This window comes from Amblyomma americanum, chromosome 7 (genome assembly GCF_052857255.1).
Source record: "Amblyomma americanum isolate KBUSLIRL-KWMA chromosome 7, ASM5285725v1, whole genome shotgun sequence".
Taxonomy (NCBI): Eukaryota; Metazoa; Arthropoda; class Arachnida; order Ixodida; family Ixodidae; genus Amblyomma; species Amblyomma americanum.
The window spans coordinates 9,968,073-9,987,698 of NC_135503.1; the positions used below are offsets into that span (position 1 = coordinate 9,968,073).

At 52.7% G+C, this 19,626-nt stretch overlaps 1 protein-coding gene across 1 annotated transcript in view; it reads left to right on the forward strand.

Annotated features, from left to right (window-relative positions):
• Nucleotides 1-382: 382 nt before the first annotated feature.
• Nucleotides 383-19,626, forward strand: part of LOC144098419 (superoxide dismutase [Cu-Zn]-like) — a 30,402-nt gene continuing 11,158 nt past the window's right edge. Inside the window, exon 1 of the mRNA XM_077631029.1 lies at nucleotides 383-945. Within this exon, the coding sequence (XP_077487155.1) occupies nucleotides 784-945 (162 nt within the window). The 5' untranslated portion in view covers nucleotides 383-783. The remainder of the gene's footprint in view (nucleotides 946-19,626) is intronic.

A 19,626-nucleotide genomic window follows, 5' to 3' on the forward strand; every position in this document is an offset into this window, starting at 1 on the left:
ACACCTATCCTAGGTCGCCTTGTTTCAGTCGAAATGAAAGATCAGTCGCCATCATGAACACAGCCAAAGTCCTCAAATTAAAGCACAGCAGGACCAAAATCCGGAAATGAAAAACAGCTTGCTTCCGCTTGACACCTGAGGGTGCTCAGGTAGCGATAAGAGCCGAGGCCCTCATGTATCATCAATTCAACAGTCAACGATGAACCGGGTAAATCGAACCGAGAAGCACCGCGCAAGAGACGAAGAGGAGGAGGAAGCGAGGGGAGAAGAGTGGGGGCGTGTCCGTCGCCTCGCTGCGCTCGCCCCATCTGACGGAATTGGAGGGCGAGAGGGAGGGCGGGCGTGCGAGAGGCTTTAAATATGGCGGCGCCCCCGAGGCCGTGGGTAGAGGGAAACCGGCGCTGCGCAAACGTCGACGACGCCGGTGAGGTCGGCGACGGCGCTGCTACTTGGCCGAGTGACAGCGGGACGCGGCGGCAGCAGCGGCTGGACTACGGGCGCCGCTGGCGGCAGCGGTTTCGAGGAGGCGGAGGAGGCGGTGGTGGTGGTTGTGGTGGTTGCGGCGACGCTGATTACGCTGCTGGGTGCAGCCGTGCGCGCCAGTCTTCGCTCTGCTAGGCACGTTGGCGCGGCTTCCACGACAACAACGTCATCGGAGTGGCGAGCGACGGTGGCGGCCAGCTTTAGTGAAGCGTCGTGACCAGCGGTGTCTGTGCTTAGTTATCCGTGGTATCGCTGAGTTGCCGTCGTCGAAGAGCGGTGGTGCACACTCACTCCCACGCGATGCCGGCCGGAGGAGTCACGTGCAGGAGCCGCAGCGGCGTCGTACGCTGGTTTTCGCTTCTCGTGCTCGTGTGCATAGTGCCCGCTGCGCGGACAGTGGAGCGTCGCGCTGTGTGCTACGCTCCGGGGCCCGTCTTCATGCAGCTATTCTTCGTCCAGGAGGTAAGAACTCCGCTTATTCCGCAGCCACGCAGAGATGCGCCCATGCCTTAGTGAATATGCTAATTAGAGCCATTATTGTGCTGTACTGGCCGTCCGAGCTCTTCGCCCAAGCGCACGTTAAAGAACCGCAGGTGGTCGAAATTTCCGAAGCCCTTCACTACGGCATCCCTCATAACCTGAGCCGCTTCGGGACGTCAAGCCCGATAAACCAAACCAAATCTTGCCCTCATCCGCAATCTGAATAAGGCTGTGCTCAAAAGCCGAGACGTTGCTATTAGTTGAAACTTGCTGCGCTGCTGCGGTCAGCCTGTTTCTTTCCAGTCGGCTATTCCCCCTGGCAGTACTCCCTGCTTACCCGAAGTAGTGCCCTAGTTGTCTGATGGCTTTTCAGGCGTTCCCCGTCATTTCCCGACCTCTAACGGTTTACTTCGCATTGCATTCAGTCTCCAGTAAGCCCACTGTAGTGGCCGCACCAGCGTCTCGCTTGGGTGTGCGCCTGTAGCACCTTCTCATTATCGTAGAGGGCGGGAGCCTTGGGCGTAACCATCGCCTTGCCCCCTTTGCAATCAGTGCGGACAGCTCATTTTGCAGTAGGATACATCCGCACGCAAAATGAGTCCCTTCCACCGTCGTGTACCGGTCGGGTCAATGACTGACCTCCTGTTTGGCGGGAAGGAGCCGCCTTCGTTGCTTGTCCCCGTTTATGTTCGCGGTGTCAGGGGGGCTGCGTTCTAGCGCAACATCTCTGGCGCAATTGTTTGCTCACTGTGTGGTGTGCTGCTCCCGGCTAGTGCTATTACGGCATCTTCTTTGCCCCGCCCGAACAGGGCTCTGACCAGTGACTAAAATTGGGAGGGGTCGGTGTGTGTGTGTGTTTGGGGGGGGGGGGGGGGGGGTAAAACGATGTTGAGGGTAGAGAAGGAGTGGTCATTTTTAATTGTGTCGTACGCGACGATTGTGACTACATCACTCGCGACAGATGACACTCACCGTGGTGAGTAAAAATAGTTACGGGTTAAGAGGCGCGCCTGCGGAAAAACAAAGGGGTGTTTTAGGGTGATCGCTAAGAAAATTATACCCTCATTCAGCCACGTGCTGCAATTCTGCGCATGCATAGCGTCAGAGCAGAATTTCTGCTCGGTTTATTGTCATTTACCGCGGATTAGGTGCTTGACCGAGGTTTGATGTTGCCCTAGTTAGTATGGCCAAGAGAGTGCTTCACAAAGGTGGCAACACATTCTTGGTTGTCCTTTTTCTTTCTTCTTCATGCTCACCGCAGTTATTGCTGCCACTTCTTCGGCCTGCTGAAGGGCGGCGTGTCGGAAGTCTTCTCGTCACTCTATTACTACATCAAGCAAGCGCAAAATCGTGCTACATGTTCTTTCCCCTTGCGAGATGATTGCTGTACTCTGCGTATCTCCTCTGACTTCATCATCGCAGCTTTCCCCGAACCTTGCAGTTTCCGCGGGCAGTCGCGGACGCTACGCGCCGGTATCCTGCATGCGGCGCTCTTCCGCTGTCGTCCGGGATGCTTGGGAAAGGAAGCAGTTCGTCGGTTCTTGCAGTGCTACCGCTGCCATTTTCGGCCTTCATAGAACTCGTACTAAACTCTCTGAATATTTCGTTGCTACCTGTCCTTGCGTCTACATCTATTCCATTTGTCAGCCCTCGCCTCTCGTGGCTGTTAATTGCATCCAAGGAGTACATCTGTATAGGACACCAGATTTAGGTCATTTACTGAACTCCATGCATTGCACTCTGCAGCTCTTCTCCGGGTCATTCTCCATTTCCTGCGTACGCATTCTATTTGGCCACGTCTATCGGAGCAGAGTTTGCCCTGAACTTCACGGTATCGACGCCACCCTAATTGTTTTTGTTGTAGATGCCGGCAACCCACGAAAGTTCAACCCAGTAGTTCGAAAATTCATCTATGAAGAAAAAAAGGGAACGCCGACCATTGTTGTTTAAAACGAAGACGTTTCGGCTTCCATACGGAAGCCTTGATCGTCTTCGTATTAAACAACCTTTTGGTCGGCGTTCCCCTTTTTTCTTCATAGATGAATCTTCTACCCGGCCAGACGAGTTTTCGTCAGACTTTAGATTTCAGTAGTTCGAAAAGAAACACTGTACATGCACTACCAGCTGGTCTACTTGCTCTGAAATCTGTTCACGCGGCAGTCGAAGTGCAGTATAGTCGCTGCCGGAATCTAATCCATGCGCTTGGAATCTGAATGCCTTGGCCGATGCTGTCTGTAATATTCTGTGCGGTACTTCGCCATTGCTTCACGGCATTTTCGGCTCTCCTTTCACTATGCCCAGCTCACGGCATAATGTCGTTAACAGGGCAAATGCTCGGATATCTGGTTTACAGGTCCAATGCTTCCAAATTGGTGCATGCCTTATGGTTGCACTAAGTTTTCCCTGCAATGTAGTTTTTTCAGCTTTATGTAAGTGCGGCAGATCAGTTCCTTTCTAGAACGGACGCTTATTATGCATACATGTTGTGGGCTTCCATTTACTATCGCAGGTGCAACCTGCGTCATTGCGCATAGAGCACCGATAAAAGTTTGTCGCAAGTACAGCGTGCACGAATGAGTGCTGCACTCAAGACTGTAGCTTTCCAACCGTTCTGACAGTCCATAACATGTTTGTGCAGCGATTCTTCCACTTATTTCTGGCCACAACGCGTGCTCGGTCCTTTGCGTGCATTTGGCGGTTGTAGCTGGTCAACGTCAATCCGCTGCGCTTTTGCGCGAGTGTTGTCAGTCTGCGTCGCGTCGCTGCAGCCAAGCAGTCTTGCTCCACAACTGCAGGAAGAGCCTGTTACACCGGTCAGCGTATACCGAACACAATGCTGTCGCGGGAGTTTTGCTGCGAGCGACGACTCCAGAAATCTTGTTTTAACCAACACTGTTACTGAAATTACAGATGCGTTTTGTTCAGGTTTGATGCATGTATGAAGTAAATAGCGTGTTTTTAGAGCTTCAGGGGAGCACGCGTTACTGGACATATGCATGCCGCAAGACTGTACGAAGCCTTGGCACCACTTCATCACACCCCGCATATAGATCCAGACATAACTTAGAAGTGCATAATTGGCGGCCTGACCCTCACTCGGGATTTCATAAACACCGCCGCCTCGCGTCGGCACCAAGAGCTCCAATTTCAGCCCGCGGTAACTCGAAGCGCTCATGCGGCGTGAGTTAATGTTGTAGGGCATCCGGCGTTACAGAATAGGGCTGCTCAACTGTTAAATTTGGCTATTTAATGCATCGGCCAGTTTTATCCACATGAGTACAGGAATACAATTCCAACGGCTCTCATAATATGAACATTTACTGTTGGGGCTCTTGTTTTGGTTTTGGTTACATACATCGGTTTTGGCTGCTCTAACGCCGCTTAATACTAAACTTAGCCACCTTGCGCGCTCTCCCTACAACTAGTCAGGGCGTGCGTGTTATTTTTAGCCGCATAGGCATGTTCTGTTTTTTTTTGGGTTGTTGCTAGAAGTTTTAAATGGGCCACTTCCGCCAGCCCTCTCCTGTTGGATGCTGCCCGAACATCGGACAACGACCCCCCCCCCCCCTTTCCCCGTAAGCCAAAACAGTGCGCAGGTGTCTCTCATATGCGACACGGTTGGGCTGCGAGGCCAGTATACCTGCGCCCCTTCAAGCGGCACGCAGTCTGGACCCCGGCCGTCGCCATGACTACCGTAACGCTATACGGCGCAGTTCCCGGGTGGGACACGGGGCGCGCGTACACACATACTGCCGCAATCAGGGTAATCGGGCCACAGGCGTTCCGCCCTCGGCTCCAATCGCGAGAATCCCTTTTTTGCTTGTCGCCGGCAAAAACCCCGAAACGGTGCGATCAACCCTGCGCTCCACCAGCGCATTATAGCTGGCGTGGGACCAAAGAAGCTGAACCGGCCGGTGTCTCTTGTGCGTATTTATAGCGCAGCGCGGTGCTTCGGTCAACGCGCCGTACCCCCTCGACGTCCTTTTTCAAGCCGTGTCTTTCTCAACCTTCCTTTCAGTCACGTGGCGGGGGTCATTGAAAGGAAGACTAACTGGCGCCATCGTCGCTACAATTACCTCGGCAGCACTGTTCCGTGCGAGACCGTCGGGTGGTCGTTCCGACCAGCCCATCCGCTTTGATGTCCCCCTCAATCCGTTGATATCGAACCGTTCATGCTTTGTAACGGCCCGTATTCCCGTTATACAATGCTCGCGCGAGCTCCTTCCGTATGGTCGTCCATATCGAGTGTCGGTTACATTGGCGGCCTTTGCCACCAAAGCTGGCAATAACTGACTCCGGCGCGTGCTACGCATATTACTTCCTCAAATCCCTTTATCGCACAAGCTGCCCGCTCGTTCAGCCTTAAAGGAGCATGGACGCCGAACTTTTGGGTGTGTGTATTCTTGTTATGATGCGTAAGGCGTTACACGTCGATTATCACCTGGTATTCTCATACGATCGGTAATAATTTATCTCATTTCTGTCTAGTGCTGTTTCGGTTTCAACAGCCGAATGAAGACTAACGTCAACTTGTACTTACAGGTCACGTAAGACATGAAAGAAACTGCAAGATCATCGCTGCTTCAACATTCGTTGGCATTCCGGCTCTTGACGGAGGCTAGCTTCAGCACTGTCGTAAATTCCAACGATGAAGCGGCGATTATATGGGCGTTTTTCCGTGCCTCACGTGGCATAAATCACTCTTTGACGTCACAGCCATCGTTCGGCTGTTCAAACGGACAGTATGGCAGAAAAAAAAAAACTTCGATTAAAAATTATTTAGCGGTCGTACGCGAATATCACGTCGTGATGCATGCTTAGTAGTTAGTCTTCCGCGTCATTGTAGAGAAGAAAACATGCCACTGAAATTATGTGTCTGCACTCGTTTAAGAATGGTGGCTGTTCTGGATGGTGCTGTGGAACCGACCGCTTGTTCATGGGTGAACAAAACTGCGCAGTCGTTTCGGTCCACTGCGCACCGGTTACCTTCGTATACAGTCCCGCGATGAGCGAGGCGTCGGCGCGTTTCCGTAGTGCACAATACGCGCACAGTCCGCACGGCGGGGTTCCCTCTTCCTGCCTCGGCTATACCGCACCGCGCCCACTGTGTCCGCGTCCTCGTCCACAGTTTCGCTGACGCATCTGGCTCCGTTCCTGCTGTGTATACCTCGGCGAACTTCAGTTCACTACCAGTGTAACCGTTTTCTCGCAGTTAATTATTTCCTGCACTATCGGGGACAAATACAACGCGAGCAACGAAACGAAAATCGGAATTTTACTTGAGGGCACGCGTATTCATAATTTCCCAGGCGGTAGACGTATAGCAACTTCGGTCCGCGCCTATTGATGGCGCTCCACGTGCGGAGATAACTGCTGCGTGACGACAGCTGACCCGTGTTTCCGGTTGCATCGTCTCTCTGCTTGCACTTGTCGCTGTGTCAATATTTGCGGTGCAAAAGTGCAGCTAAGAATACGTTGGTTAGAGGCAGTGGGCGCTACTGCACACGCCTGTGGTGATCACCCAGACGTCGTTTTTCGTAGCACGAGGACTCGCCCAGTTTAAAGCGACGCGTACGTAGACATATAGGCACTGTGGAAATACGGCCCCGGGTGAAACTATCGCTCCGAAAGTGTACCGCTCGTCATAAACGATGCCGAACACCGTCTAGTTATTTCACTCCATATTCGATTTAGATATTATTTACGCTCTCGCGTTCTTATTTCCCTGTTACCTCGAATTCTAGGGGCGCTTATGTAGCCTTAAGAGTACTGCGACAGCATTTTTAACTATGCGGTATGGGGTGGTCACGTAACGCCCCTAAACTGCATATCCCACTGAACGACCGTTCCTGAGTGGCCGAGAGGCAGCTCGCGACCTTTTAGGGGCAGCGGCTCGACAAGTTCTTCCAACGCGATTGCTTTTCTTTCTTCAGAGGCACAACGTAATGGTGCCGGAATTACGTCACGACCCTGTAGACCAAAACAGGAATTGTGTAGTGACGTCATCATTCTACTTTGATGTCGTGATGGGGTGTTCGAATTACCCGCGCTAGGTCCCGTGATTGTGACTTCACGAACCTGTCGACCAATGGAGGGGATTTCGTTGTGAACCCGGGGTCTTTGCCGGACGTCCGCACTAACGCTGTCGCGTGCAAAGCGCGAAAAGCTGCTGCCTGCAGCATCGATTCGGCAAATTGTTCGATCGCACGGCAACACAATTTCACGCGCACTTTGCGGTGTCCTGTCCAGCGGTGACGCGGTTTGGGAGCGAAGCATTGTTCCCTGAATGTGTCCAACCGTATCCGTCCTCTCTATTGTCGACTGCGGCACCGTCGATGAACAGCGAAACGCGATCGCCCTTTCCACGCCTCGGCGCCACAGAACACAACCCGGGATGCGCGTTTACTATGCCACCCATGTCCCACGCACGCGCCGCCTCTTTGCAGCCGTAGCGACCTCTGTGGCGCGCATTGTTGGTCGAATATTCCTCCCGCTGATCAGTCGTAAAAGAAAGCCTTTCTTGAAAACAGCGATACTTGGAATTCGCCAGAGATGTGCTGCAGTTCTCTCCATGGTGCAAGTTTAAATGCGCTATGGGCCACATTGCAAGAGCCTAAAGCTACTCATCTCTATTCTACTTAAGCATCTGGCACTGTACAGCCTTGGCGTCTCCCATTACCAACACAACTGCAGTCTCGTCTTACGTACCTCATTTTCTTCGTCCAAAATGTGCGCAAGTTTTAAACAAATGCCGGCCCCTTGTGGTTTTTCCGCACCGCGGCGCGCAAAATGCATGCTGTTTACGCTGAATCGCAATTTCCGGGTTACCGGCATGCACCTCCATTTGTGGCTTGCTTCATTGTGCTCCCCCCCCCCCCTTTTTTTTTGTCAGCAGCTTTCGTTTTGAATGAGAACCATCCCGAGGCGCATTACACACACGCACTGCATTGTTTCCCAAAGGCACCTTTTTTTCCTCCGGGGCGTATTTATACGCTTTGTTCCAGTTGCTCGTTCTTGCGCGTCTTCTGCTCGTGTCGCTGCCGCGCGCTGCAGATGGCAGCCTCGCGTTTAATCTTTGAGACTTTAATCCCCGGGCTGTCGAGGCTTCCACTGCGACAGCTCGCTTCAAAACGATCTTAAAATTCACTGCTAACTCAATTTCATGCCTCCGCTCACTTTCTCTCTAAAATTAGCTTTTCGAGAAGCGAGGGATTGTTACTCCGTTCTCCCAGCTCACTGGCGGACAACAGCTGCTGATATCAGACGACACGCATTGTCGCGAGCAGCTGCGTCTGATGGCTGCTATACTCGCAGCTGCAGCCATATTTCGACCGCATAAATCCAGTTACCAAGCGAGACGAGCGGCGCCTGTCGACTGCACGTCCACTTTGCTTTTTTTTTTCTTAAACGGGTGTTCAACAGCACATTTCTGTACTCTGTGGGACTGTTATTCCTCATTGGTCTCGATGGTCGTGACGTCAGAACCACATCACCTTGCGCGGGCAATTCACTCCCCAAACAACGATCACGCAGTAAAAGTGATCACGTCACTATGCTGTTTCTCATTGGCCTACAGTGTCGTGACGTCATTCCAAAATTCCGTTGTGCCCCTGAAGAAACAGCAATTGCGCTGAAAAGGACAACGGTCGAATCCGCGCGGTACACCCCTCGACCACTAAGCAGCGTTCCTTCGACTCGGTAGAGGGAGGCCTTGTGTGTCTTGTGGTCAATAAAAAAACACAATAAAGTCCGCGTCTGCGAACCTAGGATGCTTAAGGTACCCGTTAACGCTGTCGCGTCAATCCCTTAAAGCCGAGCTTAAGTGTTCAGTGTCCATATTTTCTCGCTCGAAATGAAGCGCCCAGGTTAAATTTAAACTGAATTGTCCTATACAACAAGCTATATTCATCATTTTAATAGGGCTATCTCGCTATACACTTCACAGATAAATGTGGCAAGCAGTGTCTTCCGAGTTAACCATTTGTTTCCTCCTAGTGTTATTGTCCCTCTCGTTCCAAAGCATGCGTCGTTTTTTTTTCTTCCTGGAAGACATGCGAATCGGTATTAAAGCTAAATGTTTCATAAATTTTCACTTACCGTCCGCTTTTAATTCGGAGAAAATGGTAGTAATTTAATTTGAGGTCATTACATGTGAAAGCGTAATGTCACTGAAATTTTTCATGGAGGTGCGTACAAGTGACTTTACATAATTTTTGTTTCACGAGGCTTTGACACCATTTCTATACTTAATGTTTCCGCTGCATCGAAGGTAAAAGAAATAGGCGATGTCGACCCTACTGTGGTAAATTCTTCCAGCGTGTTTATGGCAAACATAAAATTCCGCTCTGTGCCAACATCCGGGTAGTCTGGCCTGAAGAACGCCCCTTGTGTCAAACTAGCTTTCAGCCAGACAAAGCTGTGCTGGTGCAGGCGGCTTTGATCTGTTTATTTCCCTTCAGTTTCTTTTCCCAGGATTGACTGGTACCTGCCGAGATAGCGCAGTGCCTTCGCCATACGTGTACCAGCTGAGCTCTAAAGCTCCGAAATATCGGTGGAGTGAAACCGGAACTCCGAAGCTCCAGATCTTTTTGTTGAATGCAAACCTGGCGACGGGCGTAACGAAGCCTCTGCCCTATTGCCCGCTGCAGACATCTACACTACGCCATTTCGCGCATGTCTCGAGTTAAAAGCCCTCCCACTCCAACCGATCACAGCTGCAGTGTACTCCTCTTTGCACACCGTGTACGTATGCCCACTGCCAACGCCTGAAATCAAGCTCCAATTTAACCTTATATATCGCATTGAATGCCGCCCTACTTTCACCTCTTTCACACCTTCCTTGGGCCGCCGGGCACCCACCGGTAAGGGGTGAAATGCTTTGAAAACGGGTCATTGACCCCACCTTGAGAAAACAAATGCCTTGTGCTATGGTGCGCTTTGGCCGTAAATGCCTTTGCGCCATAAAAATCCATAGTGAACGCAAGGAGGGTGTTGCCATCTCTTCCTGAGCGTTTCGCTCTATTCTGCCATTTAGTATTCAGTATCCCGTGCAGCTGCTGCAAATAGTGGGGCGCGCGGCGTGGTCAGCGCATCCTGAACGAGGTCCATTTTTCTCGACATGCAGCCTCGTCTGGAAAAGTCGCCACCATTACACGCGACGGGGCGCAAATCGCTGTCGTCGGCGCGCGGCTCCTCGCGTCGATTATCGCCCGCTCCGTGCACACACTGAGCGTGCTCTCTCTCCTCGTGCTTGACGCCTCCGCGTGGTCCGTGCCTTCTGCGTGTGGGCGTGAATCTTAAATTAAAACGTAAACGCAACACGGCTCGCAACAGCGAGTGCACACCGAGCGTGGCTCAGACGCTCGCGGACCAATCGCGGTGCAGGTGAAGTTTCCCGTGCATAGCTCCGCGCATTTAAGCTTGTCGTCATAGCAGGATCTCAACTGCTCGCCGTGATAAGGTCGTCTGTAAGCGATTGCGTTCGCATAGCTTCCGCTGAAGCGACGTCCAGCACCCCCCAGGTTACGCTGCGCGTTACGCGTTGCCACTTTTTGAAGTACAGTCGAACCTCGTTATAACGGAACGGTTTATAGCGAAATAATCGATGTAACGTACGAGTGACGATTCCCCTTGAAAGCTCGATCAACACGGTCTATAATGAAGCTACGACAATAGATCAATAATCTCCGGGTCCCTTCAGCTTTCTTAACAAAAACGTAGCGTACAGGCGGGACGAAGAAAGACGATGACAGGGCAGTGCTACACTTGCAACTGAATGAAATTGAACAACGGAAAACGTCCCATCACTCTGCAGCTTCGTTATAACGAGGTTACAGCTGTTTCTCAAGAGACTGAGACCGTGTATTTAAGCGGATAGATCTTATTCAAACGCGTAGTTTGGGTTCTCAAAATCAAAAGTGCACTAAACAGCAGTTCACAAACTTCGCACAGAGGAAACCTTGGCAAGTGTGCACATCACCAGTGTACACGCACGCTCCCATTACGGCGCAAGCCCCACTTGCCGGATCGAGCTATTGCAGTTACGGGGATTGAAGCCGCGGTTTTGATCACCGGGCGCGCCGCGCCAATCTCTGCACTGTCTGTCGCCGTAATAACTTGGCGCGTCGTACACACACGGCTCCGGGTGCGTCTGGGCCCGGACGTTTGTATTTGCCTCGGCTGGATCTTTCTTTAGGGGGTATAGATTGCTGTTTGGCCGGCGGCGTCTGCAGTTGTCAGCTTCGGGACTTCCTTCCCGTCGACACTCGACTGCCCCGGGCTTGCCAACCAGGGCACGTCTACCTGCGAACGGATGCAGCGCCTCCTGTCGCCAAGTCCAGACCTGATCTATTCTTTTCTTCTATTCCTTTTTCTTTCTTCTGCTTCAACGCACCTCAAGAGCCAACTTGCGAGCAGCCAGCGGAACGAGTGTGCCGTTACTCGTTGTGCGAAGGGAGGTAAAAGTACTGTCCGCTCATGGAGCGACTGTGTGCTAATTTGTTGCCCACGGGGTGTTCCAAAACTGCACCGCATCGTGTCAACAGCGGTCGACACACTTTGAGACCTGCGGGCGCTTCAGATTTTCTGAGCAATCGCTTCGTTTGTTATCTCTTTCAACACTCCTTGCAATTTTCGCACGACTGCAATTCGTTCTAAGAGGCGGTGTTGTCAGTGGAATGACAAGAACTCCTTTCTGGACCTGTTTATGAAACTGGAAGCTGGCAGACTTCTGTTGCCTCCGGTTCGCGCTGGCAGTCCGGTGCTCATAGCCAGTTCACACGCGTCGGCACAAGTCTTCCGGCATGCTCGCGTTTTCTTTTTTTATTCATGACCTGTGCGTTATTTCCTCGCGGTTTTTCCCGACCGCTGCTCCCCGCCGTTCCTATTCTCGGAATAGTTTCCGGTTTCTCCAGGAGTATTTAATGTCACGCATACCTTGCTTCTAGTCGAGTTCTGCTGCTTGCTGCGTTCGCAGCACGGTGGTGTACAAATGCACAATCCAGAATTGAAGTTCGGCAAACGATGATCAGCTTCGTTAAACCGCGTTTATTTTGAAGCGCAAGCTTTTCAGGTTTTCAAGAGGGTGCCGTCAGTGCATCCGTGAACAACTTTGGTCGCACAGTCCCTACGGGTGGCTGTGATAGGAGTAGCCACCTACCAGTGCAGTGGGGCACCACTTAACCGCTGCCTCGCTGCGCTGGTATAGTGGTATGAGGACTCGCCGCCACCTATGAATGTTTTAGTAGGGAATGAGCAATTCTGCATTTATGAGCATTAACCCACAAAATGCATCGCGTAATGCCCTTCAGGCGGAGCTTAAGTGCCTCCTGCAATTGAAGAATCACCACCTGCATTCGCACCTCTGCTCGGTTTGACTAAGTTAAACCCCCATCAGTTTTTTTTTCTTTTGGTACTTGCAGCTATTTCGGTCAACAGGCTAAATTTCAGCTACCTCACTTCCACCACGCCCTCTCCCGGTATGCATCATCCTACCACGCGTTTCCAACAGTTGAAAGCACAACATACAATTTTGTCATCACAACGTACATTTTGTACTATTTTTCGCCAAGTACTAGAAACAATTCCTGTAATGAGATAATTTTGGTCTCTTGTCGTATAGCTACATAACGTACTAGAGAAAAACGTGTCGCTACCATTTTGTTTTATTTAGGACTCATTTTTCTCTATTAGGAGGTGTCCACCCAAAGTGAAGATTTCCGCACCTTTCCTTTCTTCATGATCTCCACTCTGGCCTGAAGCGCCTGCGGTCGCGGGGAGCGCGCCTAGACCCTCCTCCCAAGACATTGCGTCCGCTCCGTCTTCCGTCCAACGTGATCCGCAGTGGCAACAGAGCCCGCCTTTCAGTCCTATTCCTGTGCTCTCGTCTCTACAGCGGCAACTTTCACCTCGACCTTTTCCAAGCTACCGTTTCGAGCCGTCCCGCGACGCGTAGCGTTTCTCTACCTGGTCTCACTTCGTTGCTTCCACCAGCAATTTAACGATGCGCCCTGAACTTTCACGACTCCACAGCTCCCTTCGCTAGCGGTTTTGTAGGAGCGCGCTCGGGAACCTTTCGGCACCCTCGATCAAAAAAAAAATGGCTGTTGGGGGAGGGGGGAGGAAAGGGCATGCAGTATCTGTCTCGCATATCGGCTGACACCTAAACCGCGCCGTAAAGGAAGAAATAAAGGAGGGAGTGAAAGAATAAAGGAAGAAAAAGGTGCGTAGTGGAGCTCTCCGGCATAATTTCGGCCACCTGGGGATCTCTAAAGCGCACTGACATCGCACAGCACACGGGCGCCTTTTGCGTTTCGCCTCCATCGAAGCGCGGCAGCCGTGGTCGGGTTCGAACCCGGGTACTCCGGATTGCTTCCGTTTTCTGTCTAGCTCTCAAAGTTCGTCTACGTTCGCGTCTTGGCGGTATTTCCCAACGCTAGCAGTAGGATAATGCCCATCGCATTTTAGCCAAAGTGACTGCACAAGCAAAGCTTGGGCTCATACTAGGTAGCCATTCCTTTCCAAAAACAAATAAAAGTTGCAGGCTCCGCAACTGTCACATTTAGTGCTCACCTGAACCGTACTGCGAGGGAAATAAATATAACTGTGGCGTTTAACGTCCTAAAGCAACACACAGGCTATGAGGGGCGCCGTAGTGGAGAGCTCCGGAGAAATTTCGACCACCTGAAGACCTTCAATGTCTGCTGACGTCTCGCACCGCATGGACGTTTTTGTATTTCGCCTGCATCGTGTTACGTTTCGCCTGCAACGCGCGGTATAGCCGGCGCGGATGCAACGGACGCCGGGGCTTCGTTCAAAGTGGCGGTCATTTTGGGCCCGTTCAGTGCGGCCGTAACGCCTCCCGCCAAGCGCGTCCAGGCTAGGGAGCCTACATGTCGCGCCCCCTGTATGTAGGCTCCCTAGTCCAGGCAGGTTTCAATGCCACGTGTCGTCGTGTGTGCGTGTGTGTGTGCATGTTGGTGCCCACGCTTGTCAAAGCGCGGCAGCCGGGGAGAGGAGCTCCCCAACTGGGAGGTGTTGCATTTGGGTTGCAAGCCCCAAGGGTAGCGTTGGCCTGGCGGCCTGGGGCAAAGCTGGAAACATTCGAAGGTCCCGGCAAAGGATGAGTCGACTGGCAACAGAACAACTTGTTTATTCTGGCATCGCAAAAAGAGCAGCCGGTCAGGGCGACCACGTTACTCGAAGGAAGGAATCGAAGGCTCCTCGGCGTCCGGGGCAGCTGGTTTTTTATACCCACGGAGTCGAGGGCAAGAGGGAACGGCTTGGGAAGAGTCATCCGATACGGCGACGCTTGAACATGTTCAGGCGTGACGGGCGCGTCCGCCAGGCCGGCGCCGGTCAGACCTCCTCGCCTCCCAGTTGAGGAGCTCCTCTCCCCGGCTGCCGCGCTTTGACAAGCGTGGGCAAAACATGCACACACACACACACGCACGCACGACGACACGTGGCACTGAAACATGCCTGGACGCGCTTGGCGGGAGGCGTTGCGGCCGCGATGAACGAAGCCGCGGCGTCCGTTGCATCCGCGCCGGCTATACCGCGCGTCGTAGGTAGGCGAGACGTAACAGACCGCCCCGCCGGGAGAAGGAGATCCCGATGGTCAGGGGACTGCATCCGCTGTCCAGAGGGATGTCGCTCGATGATGCTCGTAATCGAAACCGATCGTCCCTCGACGTTGCTTGAGCGCAGCGCACAGAGAAGGCCTCGTTCTCGGGTTCAGGATCACATAGGACACTGTAAAGTCACTTCGGGAGAGTTGCCATTTTTGTGCTCGTTCCCAGCAAGCGTTAGAACTACGCCGAAACGCAACCGCTCAGTCAGCAAGCACGAGACAACCCTCACTAAGCTCTGCCAGGCTCTTTCCCCTTTTATACTACTGCCTAGTTCCTTACAGTAGTCAAGCAGCACTCAGAACGCGTCCACAAATTGGAAAATTGCACTAGAAAGCACATAATCACTTTGAAACACTAAACAAAAGCAATATGTTAAAAATCCTGCCTCAGGAAGAAAACATCAGTAACCAACAACTTTGAGGCGGATTCCTACGTTAGGGGCTTCGACTTAAGCCATCGGCGTTACCGTTGAGACTCCCCTTTTTGTAACGCACCTCAAAGGAATATTGTTGCAAAGCGAGGCTCCAGCGCAGGAGGCGGCCATTTTTGGGAGAGATGTTCTGCAGCCATTGGAGAGGGCAGTGATCCGTCTCAATGATAAACCTCGAGCCGGCTAGGTAGCATGACAATTTCTGAACGGCCCACACGAGACACGCACACTCTTTCTCGGTGGCGCTGTACGCCTGCTCACGACAGGTCAGCTTACGACTAGCATACAGGACGGGGTGTTCCACTTCTCCATTGTCCCTTTGGCACAGTACAACGCCCATGCCTCGCTCACTAGCATCGCACTGAACAACGAACCCTTTGGTATAGTCTGGCGATCGTAGCACAGGCTGGCTTGTTAGGGCGCTCTTTAGGGCGCTAAAAGCTCTCTCCTTTGTCTCGCTCCAGACGACTGTTTGGGGCTCTGTTTTTCTTAGAGCATCCGTCAGGGGAGCCGCGATATCGGAGTACCTGGGGATGTACCTCTGATAGTAGCCGGCGACACCCAAGAACGACCGAATATCGGTCTTCGTGCGCGGTTGCGGGAAGTCTCGCACAGCGGCCACCTTTATTTCAGAGGGGCGGCGACGACCCTGTCCAATCACGTGACCGAGGTAGACAACCTCTGCCTGTGCTAATTGGCACTTGGGAGCTTTGACTGTCAAGCCCGCTTCGCGCAGGCGGGTTAGCACTGCCCGCAAGTGTGCCATATGCTCAGACCAGGATGCGGAGAATATCGCTACGTCGTCTAAATACGGTAAAGCGAATTCTTCCTGTCCTCGCAACACTTTGTCCATGAGGCTTGAAAAGCAGTATGGCGCGTTCTTCAAACCAAAACTCAAAACTTTAGGACGGAATGTTCCCATTGGTGAAATGAACGCCGCATACCTACTAGCCTCTTCTGTAAGTGGAACCTGCCAATAACCCCTGACAAGATCTAGGGTGGAAATAAACTGAGCGCTACTAACTTTCTCAAGGCGCTCCTCGATGTTAGGGATCGGATAAATTTGATCCTTAGTAATGGAATTAAGCCTGCGGTAGTCGACGCAAGGACGAGGTTCCTTGCCCGGTACCTCAACTAAAATCAAAGGGGAGGTATAATCACTCTCACCCGCCTCAATAACACCGAGCTGTAGCATTTTCTTTACCTCAGCCTCCATAATATCGCGCTGGCGGGGTGACACCCGGTACGCCTTGTATCGTACTGGCTCTGGGGAGGTAAGTTCTATATCATGAGTAAGGACAGAAGTCCTACCAGGCCTCTCAGAGAACTGACCTTGAAACTCTTGTAAGAGTTGGTGTAGTTCGGTTCTCTGCTCAGCTGACAGCGGTGCTTTAATGATTAAGTCACTAATGACCTGATCAGTGTCTTCCCTGTTCGTCACTGAGCCTAGTCCCGGAAGTTCGACCGGAAGCTCTTCTAACTTTCCCCTGTCGGGCATTTCCTCTCCAGTACCTGGTGCCTTCAATGCTACAGGCTCAATTTTATCCAGTTCTGACGTGCTCGGAATATCAGCTTGCTGCGCCTCCGACCCTTTTTCATTGTTCGACAACGTCGGCCCCGCAACTACCGCCTTTGCAGCGAGCTCCTGAACTCTCGGTCTGGTTAAGGCCTGAACGCTAGCCTCACCAAACAAAAGCCCCTTCTCGCGCAGGAGGTGATCGGACCTGTTCGAAAATAGGTACGGGTACTGGGGGGGCAGCCTAGATGACACTACGGCCTCAGTCTCAATTGCTCCGAAAGGTCCTTCAATAACCACTTTTGCTACGGGCAGACACACGCTGTGAGCTTCCACGGCTTGCTTGATCCATGCGCACTCGCCCGTGAACATATCGGGTTCTACGTAAGAGGGGTGAACTACATCCATTGTAGCTGCGGAATCACGAAGCACTCGGCACTCTTTCCCGTTCACGAGGAAGTCGCGCATGTAAGGCTCGAGAAGCTTCATGTTCTCGTCAGTGCTACACAATGACAAACACACGACTTCTCTTTTTGTTTCTGGACACTGCGCCGAAAAGTGACCCGGCTTCTGGCACGTATAACACACGCGCGCTTGCCTCCTCTCGAACCGCTTTCTGCGTTCGGCTTCGGCTGCCGCCGTCTCCTTACGTTCGGTCGGACTGCTTTCACTCGCATCCGCACTACGCGTGTCCCCCCTTGCTCTCATGGGTGTGAACTTCGGCCTCTCAGACATGGAGCCAAATTCACCCTTTTGACCGTCCTTAGCTCCGCGAGCCCGACGCGTCACAAACTCCTCGGCTAGCTCGGCGGCTTTAGCCACTGTACTAACGTCTGGCCTATCCAAGACCCAGTACCGCACGTTCTCAGGTAACCGACTATAAAACTGTTCCAGCCCGAAACACTGCAGAATTTTCTCGTGGTCACCAAACGCTTTCTCTTCTTTGAGCCACTCCTGCATGTTTGACATAAGCCTGTAGGCAAACTCTGTATATGACTCATTTCTGCCTTTTTCATTTTCCCGAAACTTCCGACGGAACGCCTCCGCTGACAGCCTGTACTTTTTTAGCAGACTTGATTTCACTTGGTCGAAATCCTCTGCCTCCTCTCTCTTCAAGCGAGCGACTACGTCGGCCGCCTCGCCGGGTAACAAAGTGAGCAAGCGCTGTGGCCACGTTTCCCGAGAGAACCCCTGCTTCTCGCACGTTCGCTCAAAGTTAACCAGGAACAAACCAATGTCCTCTCCAAGCTTAAACGGCCGCATCAGGTCAGTCATTTTGAACGATACCCGTTCTCCTGCACCGTGTGCCTGACTTCCATTACGAGCGCGTTCCATTTCTACCTCGAGACGCTTCATTTCCAAAGCGTGTTGACGGTCGCGCTCTTCTTTCTCTTTTTGCTCTTTACGTTCGCGCTCCTCTTTCTCTTTTTGTTCTTTACGTTCGCGCTCGTCTTTCTCTTTTTGCTCTTTTCGTTCGCGCTCGTTTTTCTCTTTTTCTTTTTGTTCCCTCTCCTCAATGGTCTCAAGGCATTCCGACAGCTCGTCATCCTCAGCCTCCAACTCAAGAATCGCCCTTAGCAGTTCTGGTTTTCTGAGTTTGTCTGAGACATCAAGACCCAACTCTCTTGCAAGCTCCAGCAATTTCGGTTTGCGCAACGACTTCAAATCCATGGCTGCTCCGAATGCTGCTTTCTCTACTGCCTACTATTGTCTTGCCGCAAACTAACCCGGCAGCAACGACAACCACAATTACCAGCTCTGTTTCTGACACTAACAAAAGCCTGGCAAAACTCAGAAGAAGAAAGTCCCGCACTCACCAAACCTCGCAGCCACGAATTCAGCGCAGTCGTTCCGCTGCAGGCAACCAGTCATCACACAGGGCTCGTTGCACTGCTCCCGGATGGTCGTTGTGCTGCTCAGCATACAGTTGACCGCATATCTTCGCTGCTGGCCTCCGTTGTCGGGATCTCACCGCTGGCAACCAGTTGTTGCATTTGGGTTGCAAGCCCCAAGGGTAGCGTTGGCCTGGCGGCCTGGGGCAAAGCTGGAAACATTCGAAGGTCCCGGCAAAGGATGAGTCGACTGGCAACAGAACAACTTGTTTATTCTGGCATCGCAAAAAGAGCAGCCGGTCAGGGCGACCACGTTACTCGAAGGAAGGAATCGAAGGCTCCTCGGCGTCCGGGGCAGCTGGTTTTTTATACCCACGGAGTCGAGGGCAAGAGGGAACGGCTTGGGAAGAGTCATCCGATACGGCGACGCTTGAACATGTTCAGGCGTGACGGGCGCGTCCGCCAGGCCGGCGCCGGTCAGACCTCCTCGCCTCCCAGTTGAGGAGCTCCTCTCCCCGGCTGCCGCGCTTTGACAAGCGTGGGCAAAACATGCACACACACACACACGCACGCACGACGACACGTGGCACTGAAACATGCCTGGACGCGCTTGGCGGGAGGCGTTGCGGCCGCGATGAACGAAGCCGCGGCGTCCGTTGCATCCGCGCCGGCTATACCGCGCGTCGTAGGTAGGCGAGACGTAACAGAGGCGAGGAGGTCTGACCGGCGCCGGCCAACACCCTCTAAATACTGTCACACCCTCTAAATACTTTCTTCAGGCCTCTCCAGGCCCTCCTTTCCACACGCGCTACGTCACGCCAAGTGTCCGGTCAGGCTGCTCACCAAGCGCGGCTCCGCTCCGCTCGGTTGTCTCCCTCGATGTGCTCGCGCTTGCCCGGGCAAGCACAGACACGAACGCAGTCTTGCAGTGAGCGTCTAGCTGCTGCTTGAGTCTTTCAGCCTGGCGTTGGGTGCATTTCCGTTCGCTCCTCGCACGGGTGTGTCTGTTTCGTGTGGCCGTTTCTTGTGTGGCGTGCGTACCTGTGCTAGCGCACGAATGGGAAACTGATTGCCTGCCGTGTAGCGAGTGCAACTTCGTGAAACATGGGCCGGTGCTGTGTTCCCGGGTGCCGCGGGAACTACCAGAATGGTCCCAAAGTACGTGTTTATTGCTTCCCAAGAGACGAAGTACGAAGAAAAGCCTGGTTGCGAGCCATTCCACGGAAGGATTTCACACCTACAGAGCATTCGAGG